The sequence below is a fragment of the Thamnophis sirtalis genome, unplaced genomic scaffold, assembly GCF_051295495.1.
Source record: "Thamnophis sirtalis isolate CommonGarterSnake01/CBP01778 unplaced genomic scaffold, rThaSir2_p1.2 scaffold_9, whole genome shotgun sequence".
NCBI lineage: Eukaryota > Metazoa > Chordata > Lepidosauria > Squamata > Natricidae > Thamnophis > Thamnophis sirtalis.
The window spans coordinates 129106-143540 of NW_028261389.1; the positions used below are offsets into that span (position 1 = coordinate 129106).

At 56.3% G+C, this 14435-nt stretch overlaps 1 protein-coding gene across 1 annotated transcript; it reads right to left on the bottom strand.

Moving 5' to 3' along the window:
* Nucleotides 1–1251: 1251 nt before the first annotated feature.
* Nucleotides 1252–11476, bottom strand: PPP6R2 (protein phosphatase 6 regulatory subunit 2). Its single transcript, XM_087722480.1, has 8 exons — nucleotides 11250–11476; nucleotides 8094–8280; nucleotides 6980–7117; nucleotides 6293–6358; nucleotides 5437–5549; nucleotides 4440–4554; nucleotides 2140–2235; nucleotides 1252–1257 (listed from the first exon to the last, which is right to left on the bottom strand). Exons 1-8 carry the CDS (start codon nucleotides 11474–11476, stop codon nucleotides 1252–1254), a joined length of 948 nt encoding a protein of 315 aa, XP_087578606.1.
* Between the last annotated feature and the right edge of the window lie 2959 nt (nucleotides 11477–14435).

The window sequence follows — 14435 nt, forward strand, 5'->3', positions numbered from 1 at the left end:
AAGCACCCCAGGACTCCCCCAGGCCTGCTGCTACGCTTCCTCCGGTAGGAAGACAAAGGCCGGCTGACATCCCCAGAAAACCCACTTTCTAGGTGCCCCGGTGGCAGGCCCAGCCGCCCACTCACTCACCAGCAGCAGGTCCAGAGTGTTAAGCCGGCACAGCTCCTGATTAACGCTGGGCGTGTTGGTGTGAAGCAGGGCGGCAACCAAGCGGGCGCCATGAAGACGAGCATTGCCGAGGGGCTCCTCCAGGATCCCGATGGTCGTCAGGATAGGAGCCACTGCCACCATCGAGACAGGAAAACCAGCGTTTCAAGCTGGCTGCCCACAAAGCCCGGACAGAGAGCGCCGGCGTCTCCTTTCCCCTGCCGCCCGCTGCCAAGGGGTCTGCGGAAGACCACCGCCCGAGAGGCAGGCCCCGTTCTCAATGGGACCTGTCCCATGAGCCGAGCCAGACACCGTTATCCCTATGGCAGGAGAGCAGCCGGAGAGCAGCCTGCACTGCAGACGGCTCTGCGAGGCACACCAGCAAAACCCCCCTGTGAAAGACCCTCCTGACCTGTCCTGACCGAGGCTTCCCAACAGCTGGAAGCAACTCCTGCTCCCGACAAAAACCCCCTTCTATTAATTTCCTGTGAATTCTGCTCCTTCACCTCCAGCAAAGACTTTCGAGGGAGGACTTATAGTCACATACCGTCTCTGGCTTGGAAAGCTGACAGGCCGATCTCTGCAAAACCTGGCAAGGAGCCTCGGAGAGTCAGGAACCAATGAAGCAAACTAATTGTCTCCTGCAAACTCCACTCCCCTTTCGCTCCTCTTTTATCTCCTCTGGGAGGGGCCATTCACCGTCCACCTGTGGCCTCACTCCCAAGTCGACACCTGTCCTTTAACTGCTCCCTTCCTCTGGCAACTCTGCGCATGCACACACTGGGAACAGGCTCCAGCTGTTCTTCTGCCTCACTGATGTCTGAAGGCAGCTTGTAACTGTCAGACGGCCCTGTCCCCCTCTCTGCCTCCGACACAGAGCCTTCCCCAGACTCCAGGACTGGGCCCTTGCTCCTCCCCACCTCCTCACCGTCCGAATCTGCTGCCAGGCCTGCTGGCCACTGCCGGGCCACAACATGACCAACCTCCCTCCGCTTCTCCACAATTGGCCTCAGCCCTGGCACAATAATCACCTAGAGCCAGTCAGCTTCCTTTTTCAAAAATTAGGAGCTTTTGTTTAATGAAGGAACTCTATAATCCTAACAGCTAATACTGGCCAGGAAAAAGAGAAAAGAATAATAGAAAAGAAACACAACATGCAAAAAGGAGAAGGAAAAAAACAGAAAAAGATTTTTTTTTTTAAAAATGGCTCCTTCTCTTCCAACAGAACCATAGGCAAAGCAACCGTTCCCCTCCCCTCCCTCTCCCCCTCCCTCCCTCCCTTATGAAAGCCCCTGCAGGCACCCTTCCCCATGCCTGCCACTCCCCCCCCACCTCACCCCCTCAGAGAGACAACAACTATGGTCCTTTCTCCCCAAAGGTCGTTCAAAGGTCCATAAAGGGTTAATTTTATAACGATGTTCTATATTTGTTCTTTTCTTTTACGTCTAACCATCTTTAATTCTTCAAGCTGTTCTCATAGTATCGAATACAAATTTTCTCCCATCTCAATAAAACTTCTTTGATAAATCCAAAAATAAGTTCTAGTTCACCTTTTTTCCCAATTTCAATTTGTCATTTATGTTTCCCTTCTGACAGTCATCTCTTATAATCATTTATTCCTTTATTCTCCAATATTTCTCTGTCAGCTAGGATTTCTCCTCTTCCTTCTGTCTATCCATCTCTTTTTCCCCATCCTCTTCCTCACCCCCTTCCTTCTGGGTCCTGGTGCCCGCCCTTCCACCCCTCCGCCCCCTTGCTGAGTGCTCCCTGTCCCCGTATCCAGACCAGCGTGCAGGAATTAGCCGAGAGAGAGAGAGAGAGAGAGAGAGAGGGAGAGGGAGAGGGAGAGGGAGAGGGAGAGGGAGAGGGAGAGGGAGAGGGAGAGGGAGAGGGAGAGGGAGAGGGAGAGGGAGGGAGAGAGAGAGAGAGAGAGAGAGAGAGAGAGAGAGAGAAAGAGAGAGAGAGAGAGAGAGAGGAGGGGAATCCCCTTACCTTGGGGGGCTGAAGCAGCAGCTGGTGGAAGTCCTTCAGGCGTGGCTCGATGCCCTGCAAGATGCTGCTACTGACAGGGTGGAACTTTTCAAACCCCTGGGAGAAGGAGTCAGAAAGTGACTCCAAGCTGTGGGTAGAAAAATAAGCCAACATCACAAACAAATCATGTTCTGACCGCACTGGAGAACAGGCCTGCTTCAGTGTCCCAGGGAGATGCAGTTCAATTTCTCACCTAGGGGTGCAGGATAATTAAAAGGAGAAACAGGAAAGCAGAAACAGAGAGAGGTTTTGTTGTGGCCTGGAAGGAGCCATTGGAGCTGCCGCCAGACTCCGACAGCAAGGGGTCTTATGAGTCGGCCCTGGACAGGGTGTCGACTCCGAGCAGGGCGAGGAGAGACTGGTTGGCCACCAGGTGGCGGCAGAGCATTGGATCAGAAGGAGTGTTCAGGAAAACACTTGTGAGTTGTTTCAGGATGCACCCTGTCGAAGGGCTACTCGGCGGAAGGAACAACTGCGTAATTGTAGGAGACGATTGCGCTTAGCTGATGCTGATTAAGATCCTCTCCTGATTATAAAAGAGACTGTTTGTGCCACGCCCTGTTTGCAGGAGTCAACGTTCACGAGTCAGAGAAACCAACTTGGAAAAGTGGTTTGCTGTGAGAGCTTGTTTACATTGCCTAGGTTTGTAAGAATGACTGTCAGAGTGCTTATCTCGTTGTTTATTTTGGGCTTGCAGGTGGCGCAGTGGTTAAAATGCAGCACTGCAGGCTACTGCTAGATCAGCAGGTCAGCGGTTCAAATCTCACCGGCTCAGGGTTGACTCAGCCTTCCATCCTTCCGAGGTGGGTAAAATGAGGACCCAGATTGTTGGGGGCAATATGCTGACTCTCTGTAAACCGCTTAGAGAGGCCTGAAAGGCCTATGAAGCGGTATATAAGTCTACTGCTATTGCTATTGCTATTGCTATTGCAGCCAACGAGAGTCTGGACTGATTAAAAGTATTCTTATTTACGTTTGCTTGTGGCTTTCGTTTCTGGACGGAGGAAGGGGGTCAGAACAAGTTCAGGTCTTCCCGTTTCCTCTGCAGTGCTTCTTCCAGACCCTGCTCTGCCGGAAAAGCCCACCCTTTGTCCCAACGGGTCCCAGCCTTTGAAGGGAGGCCCATGGCCCCTTTCTACCCAGGAGATGCCTACTTGTCCCCATTGCACCAGGCCCTGCCTTCCTTCCCACCTTTTGGGTGGAGCTAAAGACAACTTCATCAATGAAAATACGGTGTCAAACCAGCCACGGTGTTTCCCTGCCATCCAATGAAGGTGCTCCTTTGGGCAGAGGGGAAAGCCGCACCCGAGGGCGGCCGATCAACCGCAGGAGAGCCCACATCACCTTGGAGGCCAGCCGGCTAGGCCCACAGAGAAAGCCAGGGGCAATGGAGAGGAGGAGGAGGAGGAGGAGGAGGGTAGCCCAAAGGACCTCCTCCAATTCACGGATCCCCTGAGACCAAATATAGCCAGTAGCCCAGAGGTGGCAGTCCTGGTTTCAGCCGCTCCTCTCTACGACTGTGGCCTAAGCAGCCCGGAAGGGCCGGTCTGAGCAAGGCCAGGGCCCTCTGGGGTGGACCATCCGCTGGAGGGGAGTAAAAGAGGAAACGGTGGTCACCCAACAGGCTGGGCTCCTCCCTGAGATACAACTGCCTGCCTGCCTGCCTCCTATTCCTTTTCTGTGCAGCCTCCACCCCCGCGCCATTTGGGGGGGGCTCCCAGGGGCTTCTTGAGGATCCATGAAAGAAGTGCAGCAGCTCAAGGCTGCCAAGGGTTCCAGGGAATAAGGCCACTGGATTCCAACAGGGATGCCTGCGCCTAGAATCACAGCTGGAAGGGACCTGGGAGATCTTCTAGTCCATCCTGCGGCCCAAGGCAGGAGTCCTTATACCATCCCGGACAAACAGCTGTCAGGTCTATTCGTGAAACCTTCCAGCGATGGAGCAACCACAACTCCGGAAGGGAAGCCGTTCCTCTGATTAACTCCTCTGTCAGGAAATTCCTCCTCCTTTCCCTATGGCCCTGCAGGACCCAAAGCCTTGGCTCCCACCAGAGGCCTTCCCCCTAAACGGGACCCAACAGAACTTGACTGCTGCGCTCACACGTAACGCAAGCAAGGAACCCCCCTCAGGGCTTCGTCAGGTGGCATTGGGCCCAATGGAAGGAAAGAAGGAAGGAAGGAAGGAAGGAAGGGAGTCGACCGCAAAGCCAGTCGGACCGGAAGGAGCCCAGTGGAGCCTTGCAGAGAGCCCTTCCCCTTACCCAGCTCTCCTCGGCTCCAGCAGCGTCAGCAAAACCTGGGTCCCGTTCACAAGGCAGGGTCTCCGTCAATCCCTCATCAAACATGTTCTTCAGAAGCTGCTCCACGCACTCCTGCCTGAGACACCAAATGCGAGTCAGCACCACGGGAGAAATGGGGGCCGCCCCCTCTGTAGCTAAATGACACAGACGACGCCTTGTGATCACGCCAACTCGGGACGGCCGCGGTGGCACTCCCAGCTGGAACCCCCGAGAGGCCGCAGCATCCCACAATGGCCACACCATGGCCACTGGCAACCGCACTTCTCGGAATCCAGCAGTGAGGGCCGCAAATTGTGATCGCACGACTGTGGGATGCTGCGACGCCTCCACGGCTAGGAACAGGTGCCCCAGGCGGCCCTGGCCTTAGGGGCTCAGAAGGGGCCCGAGGTTCCACTGCTAAGTGACGGGATGCCCAGGCTGCGACCTCTGGTACAAGGGGTACAAGTCCCTTCCTCCCGGCATTGTCACAACTTTGAATGGTCGTAAATGGAGGACTTCCTGTAATCTGGGTGCAGGCAGCCTGCTGAATGGATGGAAGTTTATTTTCCACAGTCTCCCAGCAATCAATCCCATCCCACCCTCACCCTGTCGACTTCCATCGCCTTGGCTTCCAGCCCCGGCTGGCTCTGTGGAGCGGGAAGGTGCTTGGACAGGCCATCCACACCCGAGACATAGGCCACCACCCCCACCCCACCGCCCTCCCTCCCTCCCTGCCCATCTCTGGCACCGCCTTTCTCCCCAGGAGCTCCAAGGCCTTCCCCTCCTCCCCCTGCCCCACAACCCCCTGGTGTGGCGAGGCTGGCTCAGGCAAGGGGCATCAACACCAACCCCAACCCCACGTCACACAGCACCAAAGCTCCCTCCCAACTCATCCCAGAAGGCCCCCCCTTAGCCCAGCTGCAGCCCCCTCCCCCGCTCCCCCTCCTGCCCAGCCGCTGCCGCCTTCTCAGGAACTCACGACTCGAGAGATGCCAGCAGAGGGTCCAGGTCAGCCACCTCCTGCAGCTGGTTGGTCTGATCTCTGCTCAGCCTGATGATATCACACAAGGTTTGAGAAGCATTGGATTGTCTCTGCAAACCGGGCAAGAAGTCATTCCTGGCAAGAGGGTCCCTCAAAGGCCCGAGCAATTCCCCCCTCCCCCAACCCCTTGGCAGTGGGAGGCGGGTGGGGGGGGGAGAGCAGCAGGTCCCCTCCAGAGCTGCACCCAAATCCTCACCCCTTTGACCAACAGGAGGCTCCCTTCTGAATTGGCCCTATTGGCCCTTAGTTCATTCTGATGGATTTAACTATGAATTGTAGCCTCTGGTGCATTTCTTCTCTCTACTGCAGTAGAATATACCGGTTGGTATTCTACCATTTCCTTTTAAATATGTCAATTTCGCATTTCTGTATTAATTAATTGGCATCTCCTTATTATACAACGGAAGTATTTAAGCTCAATAACAGCCGTCCTTTGTTGCGTGAACCAAGCTGATGTGGGCTTGTTCAGCAAACCGCTGTAAGACCAGGAATGCTTCCGTGTGAGAAGGGAAAGCGGCAGCCAAAGAAGACCAGGGGCCGCCTCTCAAGGCCCGGGGGAAGAAGAGAGGCACCCGGCCAGGGCAGGAGCTGGAGTCCCGGCAGCCTTTCAACCCCCACCCACGGCCCAGAGGCTCTACCGAGCAGGACCCCCTGTGAAGGAGCCCTCGGGGTCAGAGTGGGGGGAATGAGGCTCCCTGGGGTCTCTCCCAGAAGGCTGGCCTCCCACCTCTCTTCTGGAGAGAGGGCCACGGGGCCAGTCTCCTTCCTTGACCGCTGGTCAAGGGACACTCACATCTTCATCCTGGTGAGGGCGGATCAGCTCCAGCAGCCTCTGGACAAGCTTTGCATCGTTCAGCCACTGCCGGACAAAAGGAGGGGAGAAAGAACAATTAAGCGCAACCCCTTTCCTGAGGCCCCACCTTAACCCCCACGGCCACCGAGCCCTCGCAGGCGTTCCTCCCAGAGGCCCCACATAAGAGCAGCAGCCAAAGAAGCCCCCCCCCCCGCCCCTCTCCCTGCCCCCCACCCCAGCCCCAGCAAAGCCATCTCCAGCCAAGTCCCCTGATCTGCTGGGAGAAAAGGGGATCCCACAACAGCCTCCCTTCTCAGCAACTCACACTGAGCCCTGCAAGAAAGCCAACACACACACACACACACAGAGCCACTCCCAGCAATCAGGCTGAAGGCGGCCAGCCAAGGGGAATCACCCCACACGGAGAAAGCCCCTGCTATGGAGCGCCTCCCTCCGGTCCCATCTCCTCCGTCCAAGCGAAGGAGGCCCCAGTCCAAGCCCCGAGGGGTCCTGTGCCCTCCTGAGCGCCGGAGGGGAAGATCCCCCAGCACCCGGCCCACCCAGGGCTGCCGGGGCACAGAGCAGGGGCACGGCCGCTTTCAAGGGGGCAGCCTCCCAACGCCGGCCCCAGACACAGACTCCATGGCCCCTCAAGCGAAGGGAAAGCAGAGGAGGAGCAGGCCTGACCTGCAGCACTTCCTGGCGAAGGGGAGCCGGCTCCACGCAGCTGACCAGTCGCAAGAGCAGGTCCATCATGGCGGACGTCTCAAGATGCTTCAGCACCAGATCGACAAACTCGGCTTTCTTCCTGAGGAATGAAATCACCTGGGGAAAACCACCACGACAGCCGGGCCTCATTAAAGCTCCTGGTTTTAACATTCACAGAGGATCTGCAGCCCCCCCCACCCCCACCCCAACTGGGCCAATGGCTGGAACCCCCATCAGCCGGAATCTGCACCAGGAGGAGGAGGAGGAGGCGAAGCAGCCCACCCTGTGCCACCCACCCCCCGGTCCTCTGGGCGGATCCTGGGGCGACGGTATCGAAAGCTACCAAAAGGTCAAGTGGTCAAGTGGTGCAAGCGTAGAAGCACAATCTCCACCCCGCCTTGCTAGAGATCATCCAAACATGCAACCGGGGGGGTTGGGGGGGGCATTGTCGTCTGACAGCAGCGCCATCTCTTTCTCAACCAGAAAGCAGACAGAAATGGTCCAGCAACGGCTTCTTGAGGAGGAGGGGGCAAAGCAAAGGAAGAAGCCCCTCCCTCAAGGAAGCCTTCCCTCCCACTAGAGCCCACTCCCACCACACCACCTCTGGGGCGGCTTCAACCCCCGGGAGCTGAAGGGGGGGCCGGCAGCAGCTGAGCTCCCAGGCCGAAGGGCCCTGCCTGCCTCCTCCGCTCCAGCAGCTCCAGGCGGTTCCCAGGGATTGGCAGGGAAAGGCTGAGCGGCAGAGGCAGAACCTCCTGAACCCCCCCCACCCCCCAGCTCCTTTGGATCTGATCCAGTCCGGTTGTGCGGTTGTTCCTTTTTCAAATCGGCCACACGGGGCGACCGGCCGGCAGGGCCTTTCAGGAAAAGCACCAGCAGAGCAGAAGGAGGCAGCGTCCCTTTGGAGTCCCAGGCGCTCCCCCTCCCTCTCCCTCCCCCCAGCCCAGCCTGCAGAGGGCAGCGAGAGAGAAGCAGAGGCCACGGTGAATGCCACGAATGCAGTGGCCTTCTCACACCCTCATCCACCTCTCCAGAGGTTCAGGGGAGGGGCTCTTAAAAGGGAGCCGGTGTGGGGGAGGAAAGAGCCCCTCACCTGCTCTGCTTTCCTAGCGATGAGGCTGCCGATGGTCTTGCTGAAGAAACTGGCCAGCAAGGGGTTCAAGGGAGGCTCCTGGTCCAAGAAGCCGTAGAGGACGTCCCACAGGGCCTCGTCTCCCCCCAGCCGGTCACTGATCTGGGGCACGTCCGAGGTCAGCAGCTCACAGGCCGTGTTTGGGTACCTGCAGGAGCAGAAGCAAAGCCGAGAGGCTGAGGTCAAGCGGGGCCTCGCCTGGTCTCCCTAACAGCGGGTGAGGGGGGGGGGCTGCCGAGGCCCACTACCCACGGCTCAAAGGCCACAGGGATCATGGCAAGAACACGCTCGGGCCACGCAGAGGAGGCGGCACTGAGTTCTGGTGAGGGGGCATTTGTGGACACCAGTGCCAGGCGTGGGGAGAATTGGGGGGGCGCGGGGGGGGGGTGCCTCGTAATCCTTCCCAGTCAGTCACTGGGGGTGGGGATTTCTCTCTCAGCAGGAGGTTTTAAGAAGAATATTTTGAGAACAAGCAGGCCGACTGAAGGAAAAGAAATGAAAATGTTTATACATATCCAGGATTAAGGGAAGGGGGAAAAAAGAACTAATTTGAAAGACTAATTCCTTCAGCTGCCTGCTTCTTCCTTCATCTCTCCCTCTAACACACACAGGCACACACACACACACACACACACACACAGGAGGATTCCCAACCGCTCCGATTGGCCTATGAAACAGACCCCAGCCTGATTGGGACCGAGACCCCCTGCGCCCTCCTGAGCCAGGCGGAAGGGGGGGAGGCTGCCCCAACCTCTCCACCTGCTTTTCCAATTCTTTTTCCCTCCAGGCTCCGATACCTGGGCTGACCGCCCCCCCCCACACCCCCCACCTTTCCTTAACTCTTTCGTGCCTGAATTGCTGGAGAGACGAGGCACCTCTCCATTTGGACCCAAGGCCTTTGGGGTTTCCGGAACAGCTCTGGGTAACATCAAACGGTTCACGCAGAAAAAGGGGGTCGGGGGGGGGGCTTGCACTGCAGGGCGGAGGTTCCGTTCGCCTGCAATCGGAACGGGACCTCCTCAGAGCCAGCTCAGGGTTTGAGATTTCAAGAGACTGGACCTCAATAAGCAAAGGGATGGAAGAGATTCCATGGATGGAATATCCTCCAGTTCAGGGAGACGGAGAAAAAAAGCGAGAGAGATTCGAGATGCTCAGAGAGGAAGAACACCAAGAGCGAGACTGATGCCGTCACCTAGCCTGGTAATGAAACAGAGACAGTCCTCCACTTATGACCATCATGGAGCCTGCCCGTTTTGGCTGTAAGTCACAATGGTGTAGAGCAACTGCCATGTGACTGGATGCCCTTTACGACCTCCTTTGCCAGAGTTGTTAAGCGAACACAAGTCATAAAGCAGCAAAAGGTCATAAATTGTGGCCGTGGTTGAGCTGGAAAAGGCCCTCAATGCAGCTGCTGGTTGCCAGGGGCTGAAAAGGCAGCCGTGGCTCTGCGGGGGCTTCAGAACTGGGTCACAAGTACGTTTTGCAAGGCTTGCTAAGCGACCTGTCACAATCTCTCCTCCGCTTTCTTTGCTTCCTCCTTCAGAACCTTCTCCGCCCTTCTCCCCTTCCCAGCTGGGCTCCCTGCCTCTTTATACCCCTGAGCACGGGGGCAGGGGGGGGGAAGCTCGCCCCACTGAAGCCCCTGACTTCTCCAAGGCAGCTCTCAACACGCGGATATCCCCAGGGATCTTCCAAGCATGGACAGGAGGAGGAAACGGAAGGAGTACCAGGCACCGTTTTCATTTTGCAGCCCCTTCTGTCATTTGAGTACAACATCAGTGCGGAATCCACTTGGTCGGTCGATGGCTCAAACGGCTCAGGGTCGACCACTAAGGGAGAGGATCTGGGAGAGAAATCGCAGGCGCTCAGCTTGGTCTGCTCTTTGTGGTTGAAGTGGGTGCCGCCCCCGTGTGCCTAGAGCGAGGCCTGGGAAAGAAGGCCCGGCAAGGGGCTGGGAAACGCCGGACATTAATCAGGCCGCCCACTGGGAGATTTGCTAGACATGGAGGAGGCTTCCAACGACTGCCAGATGGCCCAGGCCATCCCAGCGAGGCCCACCCGAGAGCAGAAGCCAGGATGCCAGAAGAGTCTCTGACCCACAGACAGCTCATGCCATGACCGAGGTCAAAGGGCAGACTCGGCCACTAGAAAGAAGCTGCACAGGCCAGATCCACGCCCGAGGGGTGCCAGGAGGAGCCCTTAGCGGTCCAGCGATGACACCACCACCCCTCCCCGGTCAAAGACCAGGGCAGTCCGGACAGTGTGCCCCGACGCACAAGGCCAAGGCAACGTTTGGCAAACACCCCAGGGCATCTCACCAGGGAAGCCCCTGCAAAGCCTGGGGAGGGGAATGTTAAGGGTTTGGAGCTGCTTCGCTGCCTCTGGGCAGCTCACAGAAAGCAGGACGCGCCCTTGCCTGGACCAGAGGGGGTCTGGAGGAGAACCTGAGGCCGCCTGCCAGAAGGCGGAAGCTTGGACCTTGCAAAATGACTGTGAGCAAAAGATTCCAGTAAGCCCACCAAGGAATGGCTGAGAAAAGAGAGGGAGAAATGGGAGGCCTTGGAGCAGCTGGGGAGTGGGGGGTGCTCAAAGCCCAGATCTGAGTCCCATCAAGATTGGGGGGGGGGGAGAGAAGCCTCAAGGGCCCCACCCCCAGCTGAAGCGGGGCCTCCCTCGACCTGGGGGAACTGGAGACAGCGTAAGGAAGGCCTCCCTGAGGTCGTTTCTGCCAGAGGGGCCGAGGAGCCCAGGGCGTCCTTCTTTTGTCCACATGCAAAATCTGCATTTATGTTTAAATTACCCAATAGAATGCCAAGTGTAAAAAGTGCCTGATACTTATCATATCCCTTTACCTGTCCCTATTGTGAAAGGATCAGATTTCTGCCCAGTGAGGCATGTTGTAAAGGCAAAGGTTTCACCGGGGGGGGGGGGGTCCTTCCTTTTCCGTAGGACCGGGGGTGGGGGTGGGTGGGTCCTTTCTAACCCTTCTCAGAGGTCAAGAGGCGCCTTCCGAGCACTTCAGCACTTGAGAGGAGGGACGGCCTGCTGGGCCTCCCTGCAGAAGTGGCCAGCCACCACGGGCCTCTAACTCGGACTGGCCGGAAGGGGGATACGTACTTGAAGCGAACCTTCTCATCCACGTCCAGCGGAGGCTGGCGGGTGATCAGCTGCACCAGCTCCTCCATGCACGCCTGCCGGCAGAGGAAGTCCACCAGCTTCCGGTTCTGGGCTTTGCACTCCTGCAGGACATCGTCTTCCTCCATCAACTCACGCAGGGTCACATCCTCTTTCTCCAGCAGTTTGTCCACGTGGGACGTTGTGTTCAGATCGAACTTCCAAAACATGATGATGGGGATGGGCCTGCACCTACCTGGCCGGGGGGGGGGGGGAGAGGGAGGAGAGGAGGACACGGCGTTATCCCTGCTCTGCCGACACCAACGCACCCCCTGACGCTCCCCGCTGCCTTCTGCCTTCTGACAGGAAGCGCTGGGTGGAACAGACGGATTTATCCCTGGAAAAACTCCATCTCTGGCTAATTGGGCAGGAGCCCAGCGCATCCCCCGCTCGGATTACTGAGAACAAAGCAGCTGGGGGTTTATGACCACAACTGAACCCAAAGTTTCTGTTGTTAAGTGAGACATTTGTTATCTGAGCTTTGCCCCATTTTACGACATTTCTTGCCAGAGCTGTTAGGTGAATCGCTTCAGTTGATGAGTCAGTAACCAGGTTGTTAAGTGAACGCGGTTTCCCCATCGATTTTAATGAAAGGAGGTTGCAAATCACGTGATCACATGACCCTGGAACACGGCGACGGCCATAAGTATGAATCGGTTGCGGAGCATCTGAATTTGGATCCCATGAGCACGGGGATAGTGAAAAACCATCATTAGTCACTTTTTTCAGTGCCGTTGTAACTTTGTAACGGTCGCTAAATGAAGCACTGTAAATCAAGGTGCCCCTAGTAAATCAGTGCTGCTGAGAGGGGCTCCCGGCCGGGAAGGGGAGCTCAGCTGCCCTCAGCCCAGGGCCTGGGGGGGGGGGGGCAGTGGTGGGCAGCCTGCCTGTTGCAGGGGGGAGGAGGGGCTGGCTCCTCAGGCAGGGGGCGGGGGCTCTCTTTACAAGGGGATTCCAGTTTGTCGCCTGAAATGAATGTGGAGGAATCAAGGCTTCTTCCTGGCTTAGAGCAGGTTCTGCTCCGCAGATGGCAGCAGCCCCCTCGCCTCCTTCTTCTTCTATCACTTAAGACAGACTTTTCCCACCACTCAACACATTGGGGAGAGTTTTAGAATAAAAAAAACTCTGAAAGATATTCTGGGACAGCGCTAACTTCCAAATCTACTAAACCTTTGATAACCATGGCACAAAAGAGATCTTGTACAAATAAAAAGAAGTCACAAATCACAACCAAACTGACCAGGGTAACATATATAGCAATTGATAACAGCTTATAACATAAGATGATGTTCTCTCTCTCTCCATCTCTCATCCCTGTCTCTCTTCTGCCTCTCTCTCTCTCTCTCTCTCACCTGAATACAATATATGAGCCTGCAAAAGGGCCCCACATTCTTGGGTGAAAGGACCCCCCCCCCCCCCCGTGCTACTCCACTTCACACTGTCTGACTGAATGGGGAGATTTCCCCCGGCTGCATAAGGCGGTCCTGGGCAGCTGGGCAGCGCACAACATTCAACACAGTAAAAGCTGAAAGGAGGAGAAGAGAAATGGGCCTCACCCTCACCCTGGGGCGGGGGGGGGGTGGAAGCTGCATTTTCAAAGGCTTCTCAAAAATAGCAAAGCCATTGTGGCCATGCGGATGTCTGGGGAGAGGCTTTGGCTCCCAAGTGGTGGTCTTCAAAGCAGCCCCCCCCCCCGCCAAGATCAGGAGGGTGGGAGTGACAGTCTGGACACACCACACCACACCCCAGGGTGCAACTGGTACAAAAGATGAATTTGTACCAAGTCCTCCCTGCTAAATCGCTTCCTGAGGGAAGCGGTCCGGAAGGGGAATTCCCAGGGGCTCCTAAGGGCAATTGAAAGGGTGGGTTCTAAAGTCCTTTAGGGAGGGGGCTTTGCAGGACAGTCCAACTGGTTTCAAACCTGCTGAATTTTACTTCCTGGCCGAAAGGGCTAACAGTTCCCCGCTAAGATGGGAGGGGGAAAGAGGCCCTCGCTGTCCTATTGAATTCCAAATTCAATCACCTTACTTACATTATTAAATACTGAACCATCCCAGAAACCCCTTGGAGTTTGAAGTGAGGCCATTGGTTTATTAACTTGCACGTATGGCAAGCTGAAGGCTGGGATTTCAACTCCTGCCTTGGCCCTGAAAGACAGCGGGGTGACCTTGGGCCACTCATCACCCCTCAACTCAATTCAGCTCACAGGGTTATGGTCGTAGGGGAAACAGGAAGGAGGTATATTGGAGAAGTTTGCCACTTTGAAGTTATTTGTAAAAATAAGAAAAACAGGACATAAATAAAGTCATTCCGTGGGACTTGGCGTACAGCCTTGCTGGCCACATGACCAGAGAAGGGCGTGCCGACAACGTGGCTCCCTTGGCAAGAAACGGAGATGAAGACCCCCTGCTAGCCTAGAATGGGTCACAACTGGACAGGGGAAACCTTTTTCCTTAATCAATTAATTAATAATCTGCTTTTGAGTGAAAAGCAGTAAGAATCATCATCAGGAGATCAGGAACCCAACCGCACAAAACAAAACGGAAGGAATGAAGAACATTTCAACTTGCCAACATCGGACAGCTCAAGCCCTGCTCTTCTCTGCTCTTCTCTGCTCTTCTCAAGGACGGGACGATGGATTTGAGTCCCAAGGCTGGGATTTTCCTTTCCAACACTTGACAAAAGGTTAAAAGCAGGAATTCCTCAGCAGCGGCAAAGCCCCTTCCACTAGGGGGGTAAAGCTGAAGATGGGCCAGCCATCTCTCCAGATGCTTTTATCTCCATCTCCACTTGGTGGACCTGATGGGCTTCTGAGAGATGGGCAGGAAGAGGTTTGCAGAACATCTACGCGTTTCTCCTTCACCAGGAGAGCAGCTACCTTCCCAGAGCATCAAGGGAACCAGCCGGACTTCCACCTTCCCGAGCCTAGAGATGAACTGCATGCCGAACCCCCGTTTAATCTGCTCCAGGAAGACTCTGGAAGGACCCTGCTCTTTTGGAGATGCTTGGGGCACCCTTCCAATGTCCCCCTGCTTCCCCCAGGCCCACAGTCATTTCGCAGGATTAGGCACACTCTTACGAATCCCCAGCGAAGGAGGCATCCCTTTGGACACAGCACCCATTCATCCT

Bases quoted from the DNA above. Each gene is read 5' to 3' on its own strand.
- PPP6R2 (XM_087722480.1), bottom strand. From the start codon at position 11,476: ATGTTTTGGAAGTTCGATCTGAACACAACGTCCCACGTGGACAAACTG. The intron at 7,118-8,093 runs GTGAGGGGCTCT...GGTTTTCCCCAG, and splicing joins TCGCTAGGAAAGCAGAGCAG to GTGATTTCATTCCTCAGGAA. The intron at 4,555-5,436 runs GTGAGTTCCTGA...TTGGTGTCTCAG, and splicing joins CTGCTGGCATCTCTCGAGTC to GCAGGAGTGCGTGGAGCAGC.